This window comes from Taudactylus pleione, unplaced genomic scaffold, assembly GCF_031769625.1.
Source record: "Taudactylus pleione unplaced genomic scaffold, aTauple2 ptg000265l, whole genome shotgun sequence".
NCBI classification, from domain to species: Eukaryota; Metazoa; Chordata; class Amphibia; order Anura; family Myobatrachidae; genus Taudactylus; species Taudactylus pleione.
The window spans coordinates 8,424,265-8,446,330 of record NW_028284667.1 but is presented as its reverse complement, the minus strand read 5'-3'; the positions used below and the strand labels follow the sequence as shown (position 1 = coordinate 8,446,330).

Sequence of the window (22,066 nt, the reverse complement as noted above, 5' to 3'; positions counted from 1 at the left end):
GTAGGCATTCCATAGGGTCTTGGCAAAACTAAAAAAACGGAAATCCCCGGACCATCAATGGTGGGAACCGCTCATTGGCTGAGAGGCGGAAGGCTCGCCTCTCTCGGCCAATGAGCGCTCAGCAGGTGGGTTTCCAAAGTGAAATCCCGCCGCTGAGCTCTCATTCGGGAAGTACCGTCCGTAGAGGACAGTGCTGTGTCTGTATGCTTCGCGATATTCGTTTTTTTGCCAAGACCCTGGATTGCCTGCTTTGGACCGAAGAGGACATGATCCACGCATAGGAGCAGGTGAGTATAGTATTTTTTTTTTACAGGTACCCTATGGATTTTACATGGAGAAGAGGACCGATGGGCTTCAGGGGTACATACTGTAGGTGAGTATGTGAGATAGTGTGTGCATGTGTGTTTTAATAAAATGTTACTTTCTACGGTGTGTGTGTTCTGTGGTTATTTAAAATTGCTTTTGCTGTGGAACTACAGGTAGCAGTGGGCCCGTAATGCCCCGCATGCTGGTACTGGTGGTTCTCCAAGTACCAGCATGTGAGGGAGGCTTACTGGGACCTGTAGTTCCACAGCAAAAGACAATATTTTTACTTTTATCAAAGTCACTACACTATCAACTCGGCACCCACCGCCCCAGGGGTGCTGGGGATAGTCCCGGGCTATCCACCTAGGCCTGGGGTGCCTTGAATCAGCCTAAGGACTGGGCTGACCAGAGGTCAGGATTAATGCTTCGGCTGGGGGACCAGGTGAAAGGGCTCCCTTAGCTGTGGCATTAGCCCCCCGCTAGAAAAAGTCTGGTACTGGCTCTGGATAATACGCCTGTATTATCCAGAACCAGCACCAGGCTTTTTCTAGCGTACCCTACTAATTTTTTCCTCCTGTATTTTCAGAACCAGATCAGAGCCCAGTGCAGGTTGTGCAAAATATGGGGGACCCCTACATCGTTTGTCCCTTGTATTTTGCATAACCAGCACTGAGTCAATAAAAGCCCGGTGCTGGCTGCTCTTTTGGGTAGGGGTACGCCATTTTTATCCTTTTTTTTTTTTTTTTAACCACAGCAGCACAGACGGGTCTCACTGATCCCATCCGTGCTTCTGCGTCAATGACACGATTCTCCCAGATCCGAGCCTGCAACTGTGTCATATCGCACACTATCTAATGAATATGAAAATCATTAGATCGTGCACGATAGATTTGATGAACATCGTGCAGCTTTTGCTGCACATCGTTCACTTCAGCTGCCGGAGAGAGTTCAAGGAGATTGCAATCATTGGACACTGGATCACTGAATCATTTGCATATAGCACCGTGTATGGGGGGAGAACTTGGTGAAGTAAAGATGTTCCTTGTGAAGTAGTACTAGGCATACTGATGCATTTTGTTTTGCAGAACAGTACAGAAATAAATAGTACTGAGCCCCCCCACGCCCTATTAAGGAAAAAATAACTAAATTTATATTAAATCTATGAGTATCCTATATTAATTTTTTTGTTGCAGGGGTGTATTAAATATTCATATGTTCTGGTTCCAATAAGTTTATGTGATCACTAATGAAAACAAACATTATAGAAAACATTATGTTTTACAGAGATGTGGAGTTTCCAATTACCAACATGGCAAGCTTGAATGAACTACAATATTGTTTCTACATATTATAAATTTTGATGGTGTAACTTCAAGAAGCATTTGAAGCGTTCACTACAAGGTGCAAGGTATGTGGGCAGAAGAGAGCAGTCTAGCCGTTCGCGGCTGTTACAAGACGCGGTCATGACTTGTCTCCTTCTAGCAATGTTGTTCCTGTTCCGTTGGTTGCTAGGCGATCTGGACGCCCTCGGACGTCACGTGTTCTCCGCAGCACGACTTGATTGGTTTCTGCCCCTATTTCTGCACGCTGGCCCCTTGCTGCCTCATCGACTATAGCGTTCTTCAGTGGATCTCTAGGCTCTGTTGCATGGTCAGCATTCCAGTTGTTTTTTTCCATCGCATTGTATCCAGCAATATCGGCTTCCCAGCTGCTACCGGCTTCGTTTGCGCTCCATTGGCTTCCCAGTTGCACCGTTAGCTCCCAAGCTGCTACCGGCTTCCTTGCCACTCCATCAGCTCACAAGCCACATTACCTGCTCTCAAAGCCACATCTCACAAGCCGCACTACCAGCTCTAAACTGCATCTCACCACCGGCTTGCCAGCCACACTACCGGCTCTCAAACCGCATCTCACCACCGGCTTGCCAGCCACACTACCGGCTCTCAAAGCCGCATCTCACCACCGGCTCACAAACCACTCTACCAGTTCAAAGCTGCATCTCACCACCGCCTCACAAGCCACACTACCGGCTCTCAAGGCCGCATCTCACCACCGGCTCCATAGCCACTCTACTGGCTCAAAGCCACATCTCACCACCAGTTCTACAGCCACACTACCAGCTCCCAAAGCTGCATCACTGGCCTCCAAGCCACTGCATCCAAGCCACTGCATTACTCTTCTAATTGTACTACCGGCTTTAGCCACACCATCGGCTTCTTAGCCGTATTACGGACTCTTCTCCTCCCTGTTTCCAGTATTTTGGCTTAAAGCCACTTCTCACCACCGGCTCACAAGCCATACTAAAGGCTCTCGAAGCCGCATCTCACCACCGGCTCCACAGCCACTCTACTGGCTCAAAGCCGTATCTCACCACCAGTTCTACAGCCACACTACCAGCTCCCAAAGCTGCATCACTGGCCTCCAAGCCACTGCATTACTCTTCTAATTGTACTACGGCTTTAGCCACACCATCGGCTTTTAGCCGTATTATGGACTCTTCTCCCTGTTTCCAGTATTTTCTGCTACTCTCTGGTTGCCGACGGTAACCAGTGTTAACCTCTACTACTCCGAGTATTAAGTCCAGGTGGCCACTTAAGCACCGGTGAACGTCTGCCAGTTCTAAGAGAACAGCGGATGGCTGTTAGTGGCGGAAGCCTGGGTTCTAGAGGTTAACACGGAACCTAGGAATCCGTAACAGCTGCCTGTAACATTACAGAGGCAGTGAGTGCCCATTTACACAGACCATACTATGGGCCTGATTCAGAGCCGGTCACTCTGACAGAGCGCTCGCTCTGAATCAGGGCCGGTCTTTTTTTTTCTTAGAACAGCTTCCTGGCCACTCGCATAGCTGTGGGTGACCACCCACAGCTATAGCGAGCGGCCAGGAAGATGGTCGCGATGGTCAAGACCATCTCGACCATTGGGCTTGCGACGAGACCCTTGTGGTAGGATCTCGTTGCCGCAAGCCCCAGAGAGATTTCGGCTCTAACAGAGCAGAAATCTCTCCCACTGACATCACTCGTGATGTCAGTGGGGCCGGCCAAAAACGGAAGCGTTCACATGGGAACGCCTCCGTTTGGGTAGCCACTCCCCCGGCCCGCCCACCAAAGGGGGCGTGCTGTCACTCAACATCAACAGCACGCCCCCTTTGTTGCGAGACCCGGAGCGACGGAGTGCCCGTCGCTATCCGGGTCTCGTGCATGCACACGATGGAGCCGGCTCCGTCGTGCGCATGCGCACTGGCCGTTGCGAGCGCACAGCGCTTGCGACCAGGTCTGAATCAGGCCCTATGTGCACCTATGCATGTCTGCACTCACACTGCTTTCTCCTGCCCTTAAGCACAGGGGAAATAGGCAGCCTTACAATCTTGGGTTGGGGATGGTCCGATCTTGGATTGGGAGGGAGAGTCTGGGTCATGCTTTCCTCTGGGCACCAGGACTTAAGTTCTACCACAGGTATCAATTAATATTGCAAAAGCTGTCAAAAATAAATACATCAGAATTTTCAAGTGCAGATTTTAGTATGAAAACCTGTGTGTAAAATAATGCTCTCTGCAGTCTCGGTAATGAATTGATACCTTAGCAAGAACCACAATATATTTCTTGGTGCATTTCACTTTAGTTTACTTTCTTGCAATTTTAATTAAAAAAAAAAACACCTTTTTCTGACTATTTTCAGCACATCTTGTTTGGAATGTTAAACAAGTAAATACAGTTTTGGTTTTTTTTCTAAAATAAAAAAACAAGTATAATTTATGTGGTTACTGTATGAATTACAGCTATTGATGTTGGTATGTGGGCAGCTCAAAAAGTGTCAAAATAGGCTCAGCACAGGATAGAGAGAAAACCCTCAATGGCAAAGGGGTTAATGTAAGTGGATAGAGGACCTAATTCAGAGCCGGACGCTCTGACAGAGCGCTCGCTCTGAATCAGGGCCGTCCCTCCTATCTTTTGGAGCGGCCTCCTGGCCGCTCACATAGCTGTGGGTGACCACCCACAGCTATAGCGAGCGGCCAAAATGATGGTCGCGATGGTCTTGACCATCGCGACCATCGTGCTTGCGACGAGACCCTTGCGGTAGGCGGAGACCCATGGGAACGCCTCCATCTGGGCAGCCACACCCCCGGCACGCCCACCAAAGGGGGCGTGCTGTCAATCACCATCGACAGCACGCCCACCAAAGGGGGTGTGCTGTCAATCACCATCGACAGCACACCCCCTTTGGTGCGAGACCCATAACGACGGCTTGGCCGTCGTTATTCGGATCTCGCGCATGTGCACGACGGAGCCGGCTCCCTCGTGTGCACTTGGGCAACATCGACCCGCTTGCGAGTGCTCAGCCCAGAGTGTTATGGAAGAATTGGCAAACTAATACCTATTCCCCTATGGGGTCTTAATCTGACACTTATGTAAGGGATAACCTATCGGCGATCCTGTATTGATATTTTAGATTGATACGAGATCGCAATCTCTCTAATAAATTAATATTGATCTGATCAATATTATGTTCAATTAGCAGCCCGATAATTGATCAATTACCATGACCGAGCAGCAATTGTCGGTCTGTCGGACATGAAAAATCATCTTAAAGATCCGATAACTGGTGGTCCCATTTTAACTATCTGACATGCTGACAGTATCCAATATCGTTGCCATAATCTGATGGTGCATACACACAGTACAACCTGCATAACCAACGATATCGCTGATATTTCCCTTCAACTTTCTGAAGTGCAGGGCAAACGATTTTGGTTGTACACACTGAGCTATCTATGATAGATATTTCAGTGAAGTCATCTCTTAACATGCAAATCGTGTTAAAATCATCCAAGTTGGCCTGCATGTCCGGAAGACCATAGATATCGTTATCGTCCATGTGCAAACGCACACCGTTGGTCAATGTCAGGTTGGTGACTGCAAAAAAGTGAACGATATTATTATCGTTCATTAAAATCGTACCATGACTATGTATGACAACGGTATTGGGTGTTGCCAGCATGTCTGTCGGACATTTTAATCTGTATATGTAAGCCCATCTTCAGTATATCACAGCTTTCTATATCGTAATTTTTGATTCTAAGGGTCTCATTCAGACCCGGTCACAAGCGCTGAGCGCTCGCAACCGGGTCGATGTTGACCCACTGGGCATGAACACGTTGGAGCCGGCTCCGACGTGCGCATGCGCGAGACCCGGCTTGCGACGGGCGCTCCTTCGCTAGGGGTCTCGCACCAAAGGGGGCGAGCTGTCGATGTTGAATGACAGCTCGCCCCGTTTTGGAGGCGGGCAGGAGGGGTGGCCGGCCAAACCCGTTCCCGATGGAACGCTTCCCGTTTGGGGGCGGCCCCACTGACATCAGCAATGATGTCAGTGGGGAGCTTCCTGCTCGATCCAAGCAGGAAGCTCCTTGGGGCTTGCGCTTGCCAAGACCCAACCTTAAGGTCTCGTCGCAAGCCCCCGATGGTCGCTAAGCTGTGGGTTGTGACCCACAGCTTAGCTAGCGACCAGGAGGCCGCACTTCAAGATGCAAGCAGCCGCCCTCATTCAGAGCGACCGCTTGCATGTTAAGACCGACTCTGAATGAGGGCCTAAATGCATTCTGGTTAGTGAATGGTTCCAAAGTTCCCTAACTGGGCAGTCGTGAGCTTCAATCTTTTAAATGCTGGCGGACAATGCCTATCTATGCACTTATGTCAGGCATATTTTGTAGGCAGGGCCGGCGCTAGGCAGCGCTGCGCCCAGCGCCGTCCTGTGTTGCCGCCCCTTCCCTCCTCCGCGTGCTTAAATATGTCCTATACCGCCGGGGCGGGTGATGGGCGTTTCCTGCTCCCTCCGGAAACAGTAGCGCTCCGGGTGACGTACCGGCTTGCCCATATCTGGAGCCGCTACTGTTTGTAGGGTAAATACCAGTAGCAGCAACATCATCAGGAAAAGTGTCCAATTAAAAAAGAAAACAATAATGCATGCTATGTGTATTGCTCCGAGCTAGCAGTCACATGCCTGTTACAACGAGCCTTTAACAATTACATACAGTCATGTATACACATATACGTTGCTGGAGGACCGATCGGCCACCCGCTGTCTGCCATGATTAGACGTCCTGGGCTGGGGTGACGGTGACGGAGAAGCAGGGAGGGAGGGGTTCCTGTAGTAGTGACGTGTATCAGTGTCACCGGCGGCCTGCAGCAGTTCAGCCAGCGTTACCCAGATTGTAACCAGGTAATAATGTCCCTCATGCCGGGGTCAGCCATGCGTCATGAACGGGGAGGGGTATAATGCGCAGCACACCCGGCGCTGTGTACTAACCGGTGCGTCATGTGCGAGGGTTATAAATTGCGCGCATGAACGGCGCTATGTACTAACAGCCTCGGATAAGGATTGTGTGTACAAAACGTGTGCGGGGGTGTGCAGCCTGCAGCTTCTGATAACGATCAGTTATTGTGTGGCAACAACAACACCGAGCATACAAAAGCCTACCCTCCAACATAACATCTTCCACCAAGGACAAAAATGCTCTGCTCCTGGGCTTCCTAATAGCCGTATTCAATTTGAGCGGACCTGCAATACTTTTCCGCCTCCCAGCCTACATCGCGTGTCCGCGTATCCCCGTATTCAATTTGAAAGTAGGCGAAAACGGGACCCGGCAAAACTTAAACAAGTGGAAAGTACTGTCAGATTTGGGGAAATCAGCCTGACACCCCCAAAAAGATGCTCTGACATGGGGGATAGCTATGGTACCCCCCGATTTGGCTTGCTGAAGGGATTTGGTGTTTTTAAATGGGCTCAATAGCTGCTAAATAGCGTTTTGAATAAGTGGTGCAGAATAGTATTCTGAATTTTTTTGTTGTGAAAATAGCTTATCCCTAGCAAATTTGGGGTACTTGAAAATGGGGGTCAGTATATTTTAAAATTGCTAAAGTTGTTTAAAAAAAAGTGAAAAATCCACCTGTCGCAAGCCCCTGCAATGAAAAAAACACATGGGACATACTTGGGGGGACCCCCCAGAGTCAAGTTCGCTATTTTCTAACTTTGTTCCCCAACTTTTTTTTTCGCCCCCAAATTCAAAGTGATTTTTTGGGGTGTTAACTGTTTTTTTTTTTAAATTGACACAGTTTATCTTTGGGGGACTGTCTGAAGGCTGCACGGGGGTTCTCGCAACGTTGCACCTCAAAACTCCAATTGTGAACTTTTTACCACCTGCTACTCATAGGCGAAACTTTTTCGCCTATTTATTATTTATTAACAGTTTCTTTGCATTGCATTCAAATTGAATACAGCGATACTTTTCCGCCTGGCGAAATTACGTCATCGGCGAAACTTTTTTGCCGATTCCGGCTTTTCGCCTCAAATTGAATATGGGCCAAAGGGGCGGATTCAATTAGCAGTGAAAAGCCGAGATCGGAGAAAAGCGCAATGTTTTTGCCTCATTCGCGTTTTGAGGTGAATTTTTTGCCTGCTATCTAAATGCCCGCACATGCTTTTCGCCCTGGTCAATTGTAAAACAGACGAAAAACGCATATTGGCGAATGCAGCGAATAGCGAACTGGCATAAAGGTCAGTTTTTTTGGGGGAAATCTGTCTGTACCCCCAATAAAGCCTAACACACCCAGAGAATCAATATAGAAGTGTATTAATAACCCTAATACAAGTAATTAGGGTACTTAAATTGAGTCAAAGGGCTGTTATATGCATATTTGCATAAGTGTGGAGAAATTATGGAAAGCAATTTTTTTAATAATGCTGTAGTTACATTTATTTTTCATTTATTTTTCTGCCTTTTTTCTTATTTAACATATTGAAAATATATCTTTTTTGCATTGTTATGTATAACATAAATAGAAATTTCTCCAGAATGCTGGACTACTACTGTACTGCATTTTGTTAGAAAACTCCATGAGCAAACTAAACCATAGTAATTTGTTGTGAGAGATCTCCCTCTGATGGTAAATGTGGGTTGAGGCTTTTCTTACTATGTCTGCCACTCTGTCTAGTTTTGCTATACAGCTTTAAATTTAGATTAATTGCAAACCCACCACCACCCACATTCCTTTGTGTTAGTCCACTGCATCCTAGGATAATAGATCTTTCACTCTTCTATCAAGATACATTTTTTGGATGCCTATCTACATATATAATGTTTGCTGGTGAGGGTGAAACATTATTCTGTAGATAGATAAGTGCAGAAATAGTGTTCTGAGTATCCAATGGGTAAGGCATAGACTTAAATGGCTGACATGTAAATTGTAGTTTTATGCATGTTTATATGGAGCCATGGTATTATTATTTATTATTATGTATTTATTTTTGAATAACCCATGGTACAATTATACTTATTAAATTAGCATCAGTCCATGCCCTTGCTCTCTTTAAGCTAAAGCTCTGAAGGCATTTCAGTGTACATTTGGTAATGTCTGTTTACTATTCCTAAAATTTGTAACCACATTGTAGAGTGGAAAAATATTGAAAGTAACTATCATTTATTTGCTTCTATTATAGTAGACATATTGGGCCTTATTCAGAGTTGTATGCAAACGCAATTGCAAACTCTGGGCCTGATTCAGACCCGGTCGCAAGCGTTGAGCACTCGCAACCAGGTCGATAGTGGCCCAGAGCGCATGCGCACGACGGAGCCGGCCCCGTCGTGCGCATGCGCTAGACCCGGATAGCGACGGGCAATCGGTCGCTCCAGATCTCGTACCAAAGGGGGCGTGCTGTCGATGTTGGTGGGCGGGCCGGGGGAGTGGCTGCCCAGACAGAGGAGTTCCCATGTGAACGCCTCCGTCTGGGGGCGGCCCCACTGACATCACAAGTGATGTCAGTGGGAGAGCTTTCAGGTCTGTTTGAGCCGAAAGCTCTCTGGGGCTTGCGGCAACGAGACCCTACCACAAGGATCTCGTCGCAAGCCCGATGGTTGCGATGGTCTTGACCATCGCGACCATCTTCCTGGTCGCTCGCAATAGCTGTGGGTGGTCACCCACAGCTATGCAGGCGGTCAGGAGGCCGTTCTAAAAAAAAAAAATAGCCCGGCCCTGATTCAGAGCGAGCGCTCTGTCAGAGCGTCCGGCTCTGAATCAGGCCCCCTGTCCGAAAAAAAAGTTTAATCTTTGTGACCTATTCCTAGTCTGTCACATACGCAAGTCAGCAACTGCATATGTGTCTTGGCAATTTTTAAATCTTGCGTAGTGTGCCTCGAGTTATTATTATAATCCTTTATTTATATGGCGTCACAAAGGTTCCGTAGTGCCTTACACAGAACGTAAATGAGCACACAAGAAAAAACAGTAATAGTAGTACAAAACAAGGCAGGACATGGTTTATAAACATTGCAGCATAGCACAAGCAGCAGGACATCAGCAACCAAGTGTTAGGTGCCAGTTGGGGAGTTAGCAGTACATGATAGTATAAGTAGGGAGGCAAAGCACATGAGGGACGAGGGCCCTGGTCGTGAGAGCTTACATTTTAAAGGGGAGGGGCAGACAGACAGGGGCGAGACAGATGGGTAGATAGCGAGGAAGGAGCATGGAGCAGTGTGTTAGGATATATGCCGCAGAATGTGTATGTTATAAGATGACATTGTGTTGTGTCAAAATTAAGTCCTTCGTTCATCTATATGACAAAAATAGATTTTATTTATGTGTTATTTGCATGAGAAATGTACAAAATAAAGTAGTTGCCCTAAAATTTTTGTCTGTTACATTTTAGAATCTACTGTAAATACATCCAGCTAAAAATGTGGCTATATGGGACTGCCTCGCCATCCTAATAGTGAGTACTATAGTCCCGGCTGCTGGTTGCTATTCCCTGCTCCTGTTAGTGGGTGCTTCTTACATGCTAGGCCCACCCATAGAGGTGCAGCCATCCCCAACATGCAGTGGCCCCGCCCCCTCCAGGAGGGGACCCCCAGGATGTTGCTATACTTGGGTCCAAGATTTCTCATGGCAGCCCTAGAGGGGACCGGCAGAGACAGTAGGTAATAGGGCTTAGTGGTGGGGTAGCAAGTCCGTGGAGGAACGGGAAGGGTGGTTGAGAGAAGAATTAGAGGGTTGGAAGGGAGACTGGTGAGAGAAAAAAAGGGGGAACTGCAAGTGGAGCAGGCTAGAAGGGGAGGATAGGGGTGGAAAAAGTAAGTAAAGCAGAGGATTATGTAGACACTGAATAAGGGGGGTGATTGAAGTAAAGGTGTTCATGCTGTAGATGAGGTAATAAGTGAGAAGAAAACTGGAGTGGAGGCTGTGTGATGTGGAGACAGTGTGGATAAATGTGGTTAGATGTTCAAAATACAGGTAAAAGAACAGTGCTGCTAATATATGAGCACAGCTCCAAAGGTGAAATATAAATAGAAGTAATTGAGTAGTGGGAGCAGTTGAAAAAAGTTGAAAATCACTGCTCTATGTGGACAAAGCCTATGCTTTATTTAAGCACAAACCTCAACATGAAAGATTCATTAAATATAATTTAGTAAAACAATGCAAAGAAAACACATATTGTAACTTATGGCAGCCAATCAGACATTAGCTATGAATAGCTTTACTACACCAGGCCAGCACATGATTGCCCATTGCCTTGTGTTCTAAAAAAATATATATAAATATATAACGCCACCAAAAATTGAAAATTCAGCTTAGAGCAGAGGTTCCCAACCACGGTGCTCAAGGCACACTAATTCCCCTTTTACACCAGAGCCAAAGCCCAGGTTATTGCAGGGTTAACACGGGTAGCTCCTTGGTGTAAAAGGGGACAGGGTTGGTTTCCCGGGTAGAGTGACCCGGCAATCCAACCCAGGTAATTTGCAGGATTTAACACAGGAATGACCCGTGCAACCCTGCAGTATAAACGGCTTGATCCGGGTCACGATGACCTGGAGCACGCCGCATGTCGGCAAATTGTCCGGCTTCAGTGGCGCTTAAAGATTACATAATCTCCAAGCGTCCACTTCCATGCTGGAAGAGCCGGGTCAATGCAGACCCGGCTCCGGTGTGAATGGCACCGACCCGAGTCTGATCTGGTTTGGAACCCTATTCCAACCTCTGGGTCAAACCCGGAATTTATAAAAGCGGTATATCAGTCCAGGTTTAAGGATAGCACATGTGTCTTAATAAGAACCTCAGTTATTTGATTTAACCATCTGTGCCCAAGCATGGATATCACTAAAACCTGGACTGTTAGTGTGCCTTGAGGACCGAGGTTGGGAAACACTGGCTTAGAGGGTTGTTAATTTAACAAATGATTCTAAATATTTCTTGGCTGGAGTTTGGCTTTCCCCTCAGATCGAGCAAATGAAAGTTCATGGATTAGAGGCGCAAATACTCTTGTTTGTTTTAAGATAAGTCACTTTATCAAGAAAAGAGGAGATCCTGGGAATAAATAGAAAGACCCCCATAGTATGAGCGGTGCTAATTCCTATTTCACCCACATCCACCTTTGATAAATTCACTGTGATTATTGGGCTACTTAAGCAAGTATTTATCAGGCAGTTGGAGATGTATTTTCGTGTCTCTGATCCTGTAACTTCTGTATTTTGGCTAGCGCCTACTGTTGACCCAAGGCTTGGGCTAACTAACTCTCTTACATTGTTCGCTGGTTAATGGTTCTGTCCTTTTTACCTTTGCAAATCCTGGGGGCAAAAGACTTCTAGTAAGCATGTATGGCTCTAAGGGAAAAGGGTTCCTGCCTAAGGTGAAGGCCAACTGCTCCTTATTGGGACGATTCAATACAATACAATATATAATATTCAATATAATAAATCTGGACAGTGGGGGGAATTTAATTATTTTCGCCCACGGCTGATGGTGCAAAAACTGCAGATAAAATGGAGGGAGATGTCTGAAGGGGTAAGGGTGACAGGCCAACAATTTTTATATAGTCCTTACCTGAAGATGTTATTTGGATTCTTTTTTCTGAAGATGTTGCTATTGAGAACCTTATGTAAAATGTAATCCAAAGTCCAGATCAGCAGTCGTTATCCAAAGTCGCTTAAATAAAGAAGGAACTACTCAGAGAGTTTCATTGTAGGACAAAATGTCACCACAAAATGGCTGCCAGTTGCTCGGCATCCTTTATAGAGCTGTGATCTGCATTATGACATCACAATGCATGCAGGCAGCAGCTAGAGATGGCTGTAGCTTAGATCAGCTGTGGGCCTACTTTATCAATGTGGGACAAAATGTCACCACAAAATATGCCAGTAGATGGAAATTCTTTATATAGGGCTGTGACATCACAATGCATACTGGCAGCTCTGGGCCCAGATGCCCTGCAGCAGCAGTCTGGGGAGAATAGAAAAGCTGACGCTCATGAGATGGAAGTGTAACTTGGTGCAAAGAGAGGGCCAGGCCCAAGAGGTGGCCTTGGACCCATAGCAGTCCCATTATCAGCATCTACTGTAGCTACGCCCTTGCCTGCGAGTGGCAGCTGGTCTGCCAAAGATTGGAAGAGTGCGTACAATGACACAATGATTTTTAGTAAATTGTTTCAGCAGATAATGATCTCAGATCTGCAATATTGGATATGTATGGAAGCATATATTGGGCGTTGAATCTGCATCCAGGTCTCCAGTAGTTTGTGGCAACAGTCTGGACTGGAGTTGGATCCCCAGTGGATTGGACAAGTATGTACCCACCTTAAGTCATGCAGCAGCAGCTAGAGATGACTGTAGCTTAGATCAGCTCTGGGCCCAGATGCCCTGCAGCAGCACTCTGGTGAGAATAGAAAAGCCGTGACTGAGGAGATGGCAGTGTAACTCGGAGCAGGGAGTAGGCCGGGCCCCAGAGGAGGCCTGGGCCCCATAGCAGCCTCATTCTCTGCACCTACTGTAGCTACTCTCGTGCCAGTGAGTGGCAGCTGGTCTTCCAAAGATTGAAAAAGTATGTACGGTGGTACAATCCTTTTTGTAGATGGTTTCAGCAGATGCAGATCTGAAACCTGCTGCAAAATTGAATAGGTGTGAAGGTTTATATTGGGTGTTGAATCTGCGTCCAGGTCTCCAGCAGGATTATGTCAACAGTCTGGTCTGAAGTTGGATCCCCAGAGGATTGGACAATTGTTTACCCATTAGAGATTAGCGGGTTCGGTTCCGAATTTTGCATATCTGAGTACTTTCGAGTTCAAGCTCAGTTTCCCCAGACTCGGGAATCCAAAACAATGTAAAACATCATCTACCCCCAGTCGGATCTCACATGATGGGGATTTGATAAAAGTCCCTTCCTAGTGATCGAGGGCGTAAGTTCGCATAGTACACCGGAGGTTTAGGGTGGGCTTTTGGCTGCAGCACTAAGTGTTAAGGCGCATATCCACTTGCTGACAATGAAGGACTGACGATTACGATATCATTATCGTTCAGTCGTTCATTATACTGTGCAGTGCCCACACTGAACGATATGTCGTTCAGTGCAGGCACCCTCCCTCATCCCCGAACATATTCAACCTGACAATATCGTCAGGTTGACCATCATGTTCGAGCGATGCCGACAGTGACCAGCGGGAGTGCACATCGCTGGTCGTTGTCGGCATTTTACTGCACAATTAATGAACGATAACCATGTCGTAATCGTCCATTTATATCGGCAAGTGGATACGCGCCTTTAGTGAAGTGCTGTGGGGTGCAACAAAGCAAAGACTCTGAAAGGCAGACTGTGTTATACCCCTTTCATACCCCTTTCAGACATAAAACAAAAACCTGGGTTTTTGTCCGTGAACGTGCATCAACCCGGATTATTGCAATGTGTGAACAGAGAGGACCCGGTCGAAGTCCTGGGTCAGTGACCCTGCTCTGTACTAGGGTTTTTCCCGGGCGCAACCCGGGTAGTCTCTAGTGTGATTGCATCCAACCCAGGTTTTTAGAAATGCTCTCATTGGCTGTTCTGTGCAGCTGCAGATAACATCAACTGCAGTCACCCGGACCACGTGACTGGGGAGCAAACCAATTTAAGTGTGTATTATTTTATGTCAGGGGCATATTTATAATTGGTGTAGGGTCCCGCACCGCACACCTAGGACCCATATTATACTTATCCCTCTGGAATTCCATGTCGGCACCGGTGTCAGCACTGTAAAAATACCTGCAAAATGCCACTTTTCTATTGTTTTGCGCAAGCGCAGTACAGGGAAAATGCCCGCTGTGGCCATTTTTCCGGTGACCTGCGCATGTGCTATAGACTCTGGGCCCAGACTCTACCAGTGCAGCGCTCTGTGCGCTGCCGGCCATCGGACTAAGAGAACAGCGCCCTCCTCTCACGAAACGCCCGTTTTATGTTTAACTTTTTTATGTGAAAATTTTGTCTTTGAATAGACCGAAACTTTATAGAGGCTATATTCATAATTTTCTTAAATTGGAATGTAAAAATGTATTGGTCTTCAATAAAAAAGAAACATTGGAAACAAACTTTATGGCCTTTATATTATGTCATTACTGTGACCCCTTTAAATCCACACCAAATTCCAGGGCATACCCGGGTTCAGTGTGAACGTTTCCGACCCTGGAATTTCCCAGGTTTTGGTGTGGTGTGAATGGGGATCTCAGACATAAGCATCGTACACACTTGGCGATATTAATGTGCGATTGAATGATTACAACATCGTAATCGTTCAATCGCTCACTAATCGTGCACTATAATGTCAGTAACGACCAGCGATGCGCGCACCCGCAAGTAGTTTCCGCCATCTATCATCACCTTACCATGCAGGTCAATCTGCCGATAACGACAGATTGGCCATGTTCATGGATGAGGGAGGATGTCTGCACTGAATGACATATCGTTCAGTGTAGGCACTACAGGGGATCAGAAACGACTGTATGATTACAATGTCGTAATCGTACTGTCTTTCCTAATCACTAAGTGTGTACGCTGCTTAAGACTTGGGAATTTCCAGGGTTGATAGACCCGGGAAATAACTGTGTATTTCCCAGTTCTTATGTCTGAAAGGGGTATTAGTGAAGGGCTGTGGGCTGCAAGCACAGTGGGCCTGATACAGACCCGCTCACGAGCGCTGAGTGCTCGCAAGCGGGTCAATGGTGGCCCAGTGCGCATGCGCACGTCGTAGCCGGCTCAGTCGTGCGTATGCGCGAGACCCGGATAGCGACGGGCAAACAGTCGCTCCAGATGTCATCTCCAAGCGCCACTGAAGTCGGACCAATCGGCCGGCTAGCAGTGCACTTCAGGTCATCGTGACCCGGAGTGCGCTGTTCTACGCCCGTGTTAAACCCTGCTAGTTACCTGGGTTGGATTGCCGGGTCACTCGACCCGGCGATCCAACCCTCTCCCCTTTTACACCAGGGAGCTGCACAGGTTAGCCCATCAAAAACCCGGGTTTTAGCTCTGGTGTAAAAGGGGTATATGTGAAGGGCTGTGGGCTGCAAGCTCTGCTGTGGCTGTCAGACTGTGAAGGGTTGTGGGTTGCAGCACTGTGAGCAGTGCCAGATTAAGGTCCTCATGGGCCTGGAGCTGAAATCTATGAAGGGCCTATTGTGTACTATCGCAGGGGGTGTGACTACTGATATGGGGGTGTGACCAGTAATGTGGTGGCGTGGTTTGTGTCGTGGGGTGTGGCTAGCATCATGGGGAATAGCTACCCACATACATTGAACCATCTTAATCTCTCTCCCCTTTTTGATTATATGAAGCATACACCTGTCCTATAAAAAAAAAAATAATAATATTATTAAATATTAAAATAAAGTATGTGAACCGTGACTGCAAAATAAGTGACCTGTGCTTTAATTAAGCTCACTGTCTCAGTCCGACCTCGCAGTGTGCAAAATCACGGGTAATGTATAAGGTAATTCTGCTTCATATTTCTAGTAATGATGACGAACTCAATCATATTACCAGAGATATTAATCGCCTATTACATATATATATGTAAGCGATGTGCAGGCTCAGATTAGTTTGGATTTTCCCGCAAAAAATCTGGTCTCAGAAAGAGCCAAAATGTCATCGTTCATGGACAAGCATCATCTTTCATGGACTTTTGTCAAGAAATGATGATGTTTGCCCATGAAAAATGACGTTTTGCCTCTTTCTGAGACCCGATTTTTGGAGGGAAAAAAAATCCAAATTTGGCGGGAAGTCCGAACTAATCCGAGCCTGCACATCCCATATATATATATATATATATATATACTAACAATAGCGTTACTAACACTGAAACGTTGATTATATCCGTTTGTCTATGCCTGCTATTGCGCCGAGTGCCGCACCTCACTCTACTGCATGCTTTGCTTTTGTTGTGAGGGCATCGGCCAATGTGTATGTATGTGTAAATATTTATTTAGATATATACACACACATACAGTTTATATATATATATATATATATATATATATATATATACACATACACAAACACAGTATATATATATATATATATATATATATATATGCACAAAAACTCTTGCGGTCCGGCGCTCTTCCTGTATGAGACAACTCGCTCCGGTGCCCTCAGCAAGCCAGGGGGGAGTTGGTCGGCCCTCAGGCTGCTGCAGAAGGACGGTGCCTGGCCTTGGACAGGCTACATTAGGACGCGGTGCACTGGTGGCGGCGGGCGGAACGTGTGACATCACACGCAGTGACACGTAGGCTCCGCTGCTGCCAATTCGCTGTTACTAGCGCTGGGAGGGCTAGAGAAGCCCAGCCCTCCATTACGCTGCCCTTACGGTATGTTTGCTCACCGGCGTTCCGGTGTCACAGTCGGGATGGGGGGGGTAAAGCGCGGCGGGGGGGGCATGGTTGGCCCTAAGGCTGCTGCAGAAGGAAAGAAAAATTCCTTTCTACAGCAGCAGACACACAAATCAGGGCTGTGGGCCTATTCTGATTGTAGGCCTGGAGCTGTAGCTCCGTCAGCCCCATTACTAATCCGGCCCTGACTGTGAGGCACTGTTTTCAGTGAAAGCATGTTAAAAAAAACTAAAATAAAACTGTCAAATAATAACGCTGTGAGTCACAGTTCTGTTAAAAAAAAAAAAAAAAGAAAACTTTTTTTTGCACTTAAACTTGTGTGTTTAGGCAGTGCACTGTGTTAAAAAATAACATTCAGCAGGTGCCATGCCAGTGTAGTGCTGGGAGTTGCAGTGTGAACTTGTGTCATTTGTTAAAAGGAAAAAAAAAAAATTGTCCTAAAACTTGTTTAGGCAGTGCACTGTGTTAAAAAATAACGTTCAGTAGGTGCCATGCCACCATTAATATAAGCGCTGGGAGTCGCCATGTGAAGTTGTAATTTGTTAAAACAATAAAGAAAAAAAGTTTCTAAAACTTGTTTGTGTTCAGGGCCAGGGAGTGGCACTGTGTTATAAAATAACATTCTGTAGGTGCCGTGTCACCGATAATATCAGCGATGGGAGTCGCAGTGTGAAGATGTCAAGAAAAAAAAAGTCTGTAAAAAAAAAAAAAAACAGTCTGCTGCAGTTTCTGGATGGGGAGGCGATGGCCTCCGTTTACCCAAACAGAGGCATGTCTCTGCCATTGGGAGGAGGGAAGAGGCCAGGATTTCCGTCAGCTGATGAAGATTTCCTGGCCTCTTTTGTGCATCTACGATCGCAGGCTTGATTGACTTCATGGTCACTCAGCTGGCCGAGGATCACGCAGATTATCATAATCATGGTAGTAGCTGATATAGCAATACCGTCTAAGGGCCGTATTCAATTAGCCGCGAAAGCCGAGATCCGCTGAAAAGTAACGCCGATTGCGACTTTTCGCCTGTCAGAGAATTATCACTGTATTCAATTCCATCCGCTTTTCGCGTACGCGGAAAGTCAATGCAATGTAATACGCAAAAAAGATTTGCCTGTGAATAGGTGGAGAAAAGAAGTGCAAAATTTTTATTTTGGGGTGCAAAGGTGGGGAAATCTCAGAACCTTTGGGACAGCCCCCCAAAGGACAACTGCATCAAAAGATTCCAGAAAAAGACTTAAGAACACCCCAAAATAGTACTTTGAATTTAGGGGCAAAAAAGTGCAAAGTGGGGGGACAAGTTCGCAAACTAGTGAAATAAGGTTCTGGTGGTGCTCTAAGAAAGGGTCTAGTGTTTTGGGGATTGCAGGTGTTTTTTGGGGGGAGGAATTCATTTTTTTTTTTTTATTTCACTTTAGAGACATTAAAAGATGCTTGCACCCAATTTCAAGTACCCAAAATTTGACAGGACTACTTATTTACTCCCCAAAAATTTGCATTATGCCATTCTTCACCACTTGTGCAAAGACTCTAATTGGAGGCATTTGTACCAACTTAAGTACCCCAAAAAGTTTAGGGCTAATCGGGAACTACTACATTGATCCCCAATGTTTCTGCATCTTTATGGGGGGGTATAGGCTAATTTCCCCGATTCCGACACCACTTTCCGCCTGTTCTGACTTCGCGTGTCGCCGTTTTCACGTCTTTTGGAATTGAATATGCAAATAGCGGGGGGGGCGCACGATAAGTTTCCGCAGAAACTTTATTGCGGGTGCGAAACTAATTGAATACTGCCCTAAGGCTGAATAACCCCCTATGTCCTTATCCTCTCTGCTCCGCTCACTCCTCTACCCCATTGTCTCCCTCTCCTGCCCTGCCCAAGCTGTTTCCCAGTACAATGTCTCCGTTTTACTCTAGACCAGGGGTTCTGAAACTCGGTCCTCAGAACCCCACACAGTTCATGTTTTCCAGGTCACCCAGCAGGTGCACAGGAGTATTCATTACTCACTGACACATTTTAAAAGAGCCACAGGTGGAGCTAATTATCTCACTTGTGATTATGAGAGAGACATGGAAAACATGCACTGTTTGGGGTCCTGAGGACAGAGTTTGAGAACCTGTGCTCTGGACTCTTTCACTCCAGCGGTTACTGCTCATCTATGCAGATACATGCCTCAACCTTCCAAATGCACCAGATAGCTGCAAAAGTGTTCTTGAACCACCAAGTGACAGTGGAAGAAATCACCCTCCAATACATACTTCCTTTATTTCAAATGTATGCTCTCTACCTACATGCTCCTCGCTCAATGTCTCTCCCACTTGTGTCACCCATTGGTCTGTCTTCCCTTTAGATTGTAATCTCTCAAGAGCAGGGCCTTCTTCCCTCATATTCTTTTCCTCACTTATACCATGCCAACAAAGGGCTCCAAACCTTTGGATTCAGCTGGGACTGCTTGTTTATTATGACTGCTGATGCAGCAAGCTTATAAAACTCGTAGTCCATGTTCTGCAATGTACTGTAATGTGGGGTACACACCTTGCCAACCCAGCAGTCAGCTGACCGTGCATCCAATTTGGTAAGCATACACGCTTACCAATCAGCCATTCAATATACAGTATCTGGCCAGACATCACAACTTTGGTGGGGACTTATATTTGCCCATCCAGTTCTGGTTCTTGTGGCCAGCATAACAGGACGGTCGGTCGCCTGTACACACTGCCAGATGCACACAATATATCTGCATTTATATATTATTATTTCAAAAATAATGGGCCTGATTCAGAGTTGAACACTATGCCAATGTTCACGCAGTTGGGCGATTATTGGTGGTCTGCGCATTGCGCACATGCAGCAAATGAATAGCGATTGAGCTCGCTGTGAGGATTCACTCGCAATTGATTGCCAGGGAGAGACCGTTTTGTGGGTGGTTACAGGGAGTTCCGGACAAAACGCGGGCGTGACGGGGCTATTACCTAGGTGTGTACCAGCCAGCGTCTGCCAAAGCTTCATCATCTCAGTTACCATAGCCATTCTGAGTGACCATAGATTCACTCGAGGAGTCAATGTTTTCAGGATCTGCATCAAGTGCTGCATGTGTGTACACAGTAGCGGGCAGCTACGAGGGCTCCGGTGCGAGTCTCAATACAAATTCCACCGGCTGATGCATTATCATATTATAGCAATTGCTAAGCAGCGAAATTCGCAAATGCGTTGTCATTACCGTACAACTCTGAATCAGGTCCAATAATAATGATAGTTTACTGCTGACCTGACCAGAATAGAGCTTGGCTACATAATTATCTACTGTAATTTAACTTACTGTGATTAGCAGTATTATATATTTTATACTGTACTTAAACAGAGGTATTGTGAAACTATTGTAAATGTTTTTAAGATATTTTTAGTTTTAATATCTAAAGTGAGGTCATTTATTTAATTAATTACATATTTAAGATAAAACTTATTAAGACAGGCTCCCAAACTCCGCCATTACTGTCCAGATTTTAAGGATATCCATGCTTGAGCACAGGTGACTTAATTACTGCCTCAGTCATGGATATCCTTAAAACCTGGACTGTAATGGCGGTGTTTGAGAACCTCTGTGCGTTCAGCTCCCTTTATATGGAGGTTTTTTTTTATATATTTGTGGTTTGTACCAAATTTTTGCTTAAGATCATATACAGCAAAATATCTGAACGTCTGTTCATTCTTTAACTAAAAGTCTCATATTTATTATGTATCCTTTTCCAACCTTAGGAATGTTAGCTGCACAGGTTATTAAGCAGCTGATCTACAAAGCTTTACAAGTGGAGAGGCTTTTAAATGATAGAAATTATGAGGAAATTACATACCACCTCTCTTACTTTGAAACAGTAAAGGTTTGCTTTGAAACCCTGCAACAGACTGATGTAATCAGAGTTGTGTACAGAGTACTTAAGAGCTGTCCAGAAGGAGCATTGAAAAGAAAAGCAAAGAGCTTACTATGCAAATGGAAATTCTTGTACAAAGACAATTATCTGCATACCAGCAAGGTTCATGACAAATGTGCAGGTGACCACAAAGAAGGTTCTGACAATACAGCTGTCCCAAACATGCAACAAAAGTCAGTTCTGGATAGCACAAGTGATGATTATTCCTCAGAGGATCAAAATCTAAAGCCAATCAGTCAAGCAGTGTGTTGTAATCAGATCAGTGTGGAAAACCAGGGTCTCCAGGAACAGACTATAGAGGATATGAGAACAAAATGCAGAGAGCTATTGTATCAGGCTTTGACTCTTAAGTCTGCAGAGGGTCAGCAGGAAAAACACCAAGCATTTGTTAGGGAGCTTGAGGAGAGTATCTACAGTATGTATGCTGGAAATGACAAGAAGTACAGAAGCTGCATACGAAGTAAAATCTCCAATCTGAAAAATCCTAAAAATTTGCATTTGAAAGAGCTAATTTGTTCCGGATCGCTGAGCCCAAAGACATTTGCTGGAATGAATGCAATGGAGATGGCAAGTGATGAGCTCAGAAAACTTAGGGCTAGTTATACTCAGACATGTGTTCAGGAGCACCAGCTTCCCCAATGTGTTGATGGCACCCAAACCGATAAGATTAAATGTAGGAAATGTGAGACGTTTGACTGTACAGTTACCATGATTTCCAGGGGGACACTTTTCCTTCCGGGCTGGGTACGCTCTGGGAACCCAGATGAAGAGATGATGACATTTGTAACTTGTAATGGATGTGGAGAAAAATGGTATCATAGTAGATGGATCTGCCTGTGAACTAATCTGCCTGCTGTAATAAATCATTTGCATTGACTTCAACACTGTCTGTTTGAACCTGTTTATTGTATTTTTTGTGTGTAACTTTGTAATTTTTCCCTGTACAGTGTTAGAGACCATTGGTGGCGCCATATAATAAAAATAATGAAGACAAACCTTAATAATCTCAAAATAATTAGAGGTGAACGGTTCGGTTTTGGCTTGGATCTTCACGCCAAGTTCATGTCTCAGAACGAGGCAAAATATCATCTTGCACTGAGAAAGATGATGTTTTGTCAGTGAAGGATGATGTTTTACCTCATTCTGAGATCCTAATTTGGCAGGAAGATC

At 45.7% G+C, this 22,066-nt stretch overlaps 1 protein-coding gene across 2 annotated transcripts; it reads left to right on the top strand.

Annotated features, from left to right (window-relative positions):
- Positions 1 to 6,409: 6,409 nt before the first annotated feature.
- TCEANC (transcription elongation factor A N-terminal and central domain containing) lies at positions 6,410 to 21,778 on the top strand. Of its 2 annotated transcripts, none has more exons than XM_088481196.1 (2): positions 6,410 to 6,522; positions 20,724 to 21,778. In XM_088481196.1, exon 2 carries the CDS (start codon positions 20,726 to 20,728, stop codon positions 21,734 to 21,736), a length of 1,011 nt encoding a protein of 336 aa, XP_088337322.1. In that variant the 5' UTR covers positions 6,410 to 6,522; positions 20,724 to 20,725; the 3' UTR covers positions 21,737 to 21,778. The 2 variants fall into 2 exon arrangements, with proteins under 2 accessions (XP_088337322.1, XP_088337321.1); XM_088481195.1 differs by lacking the exon at positions 6,410 to 6,522 and adding an exon at positions 6,551 to 6,611.
- The last annotated feature ends 288 nt before the right edge of the window (positions 21,779 to 22,066 follow it).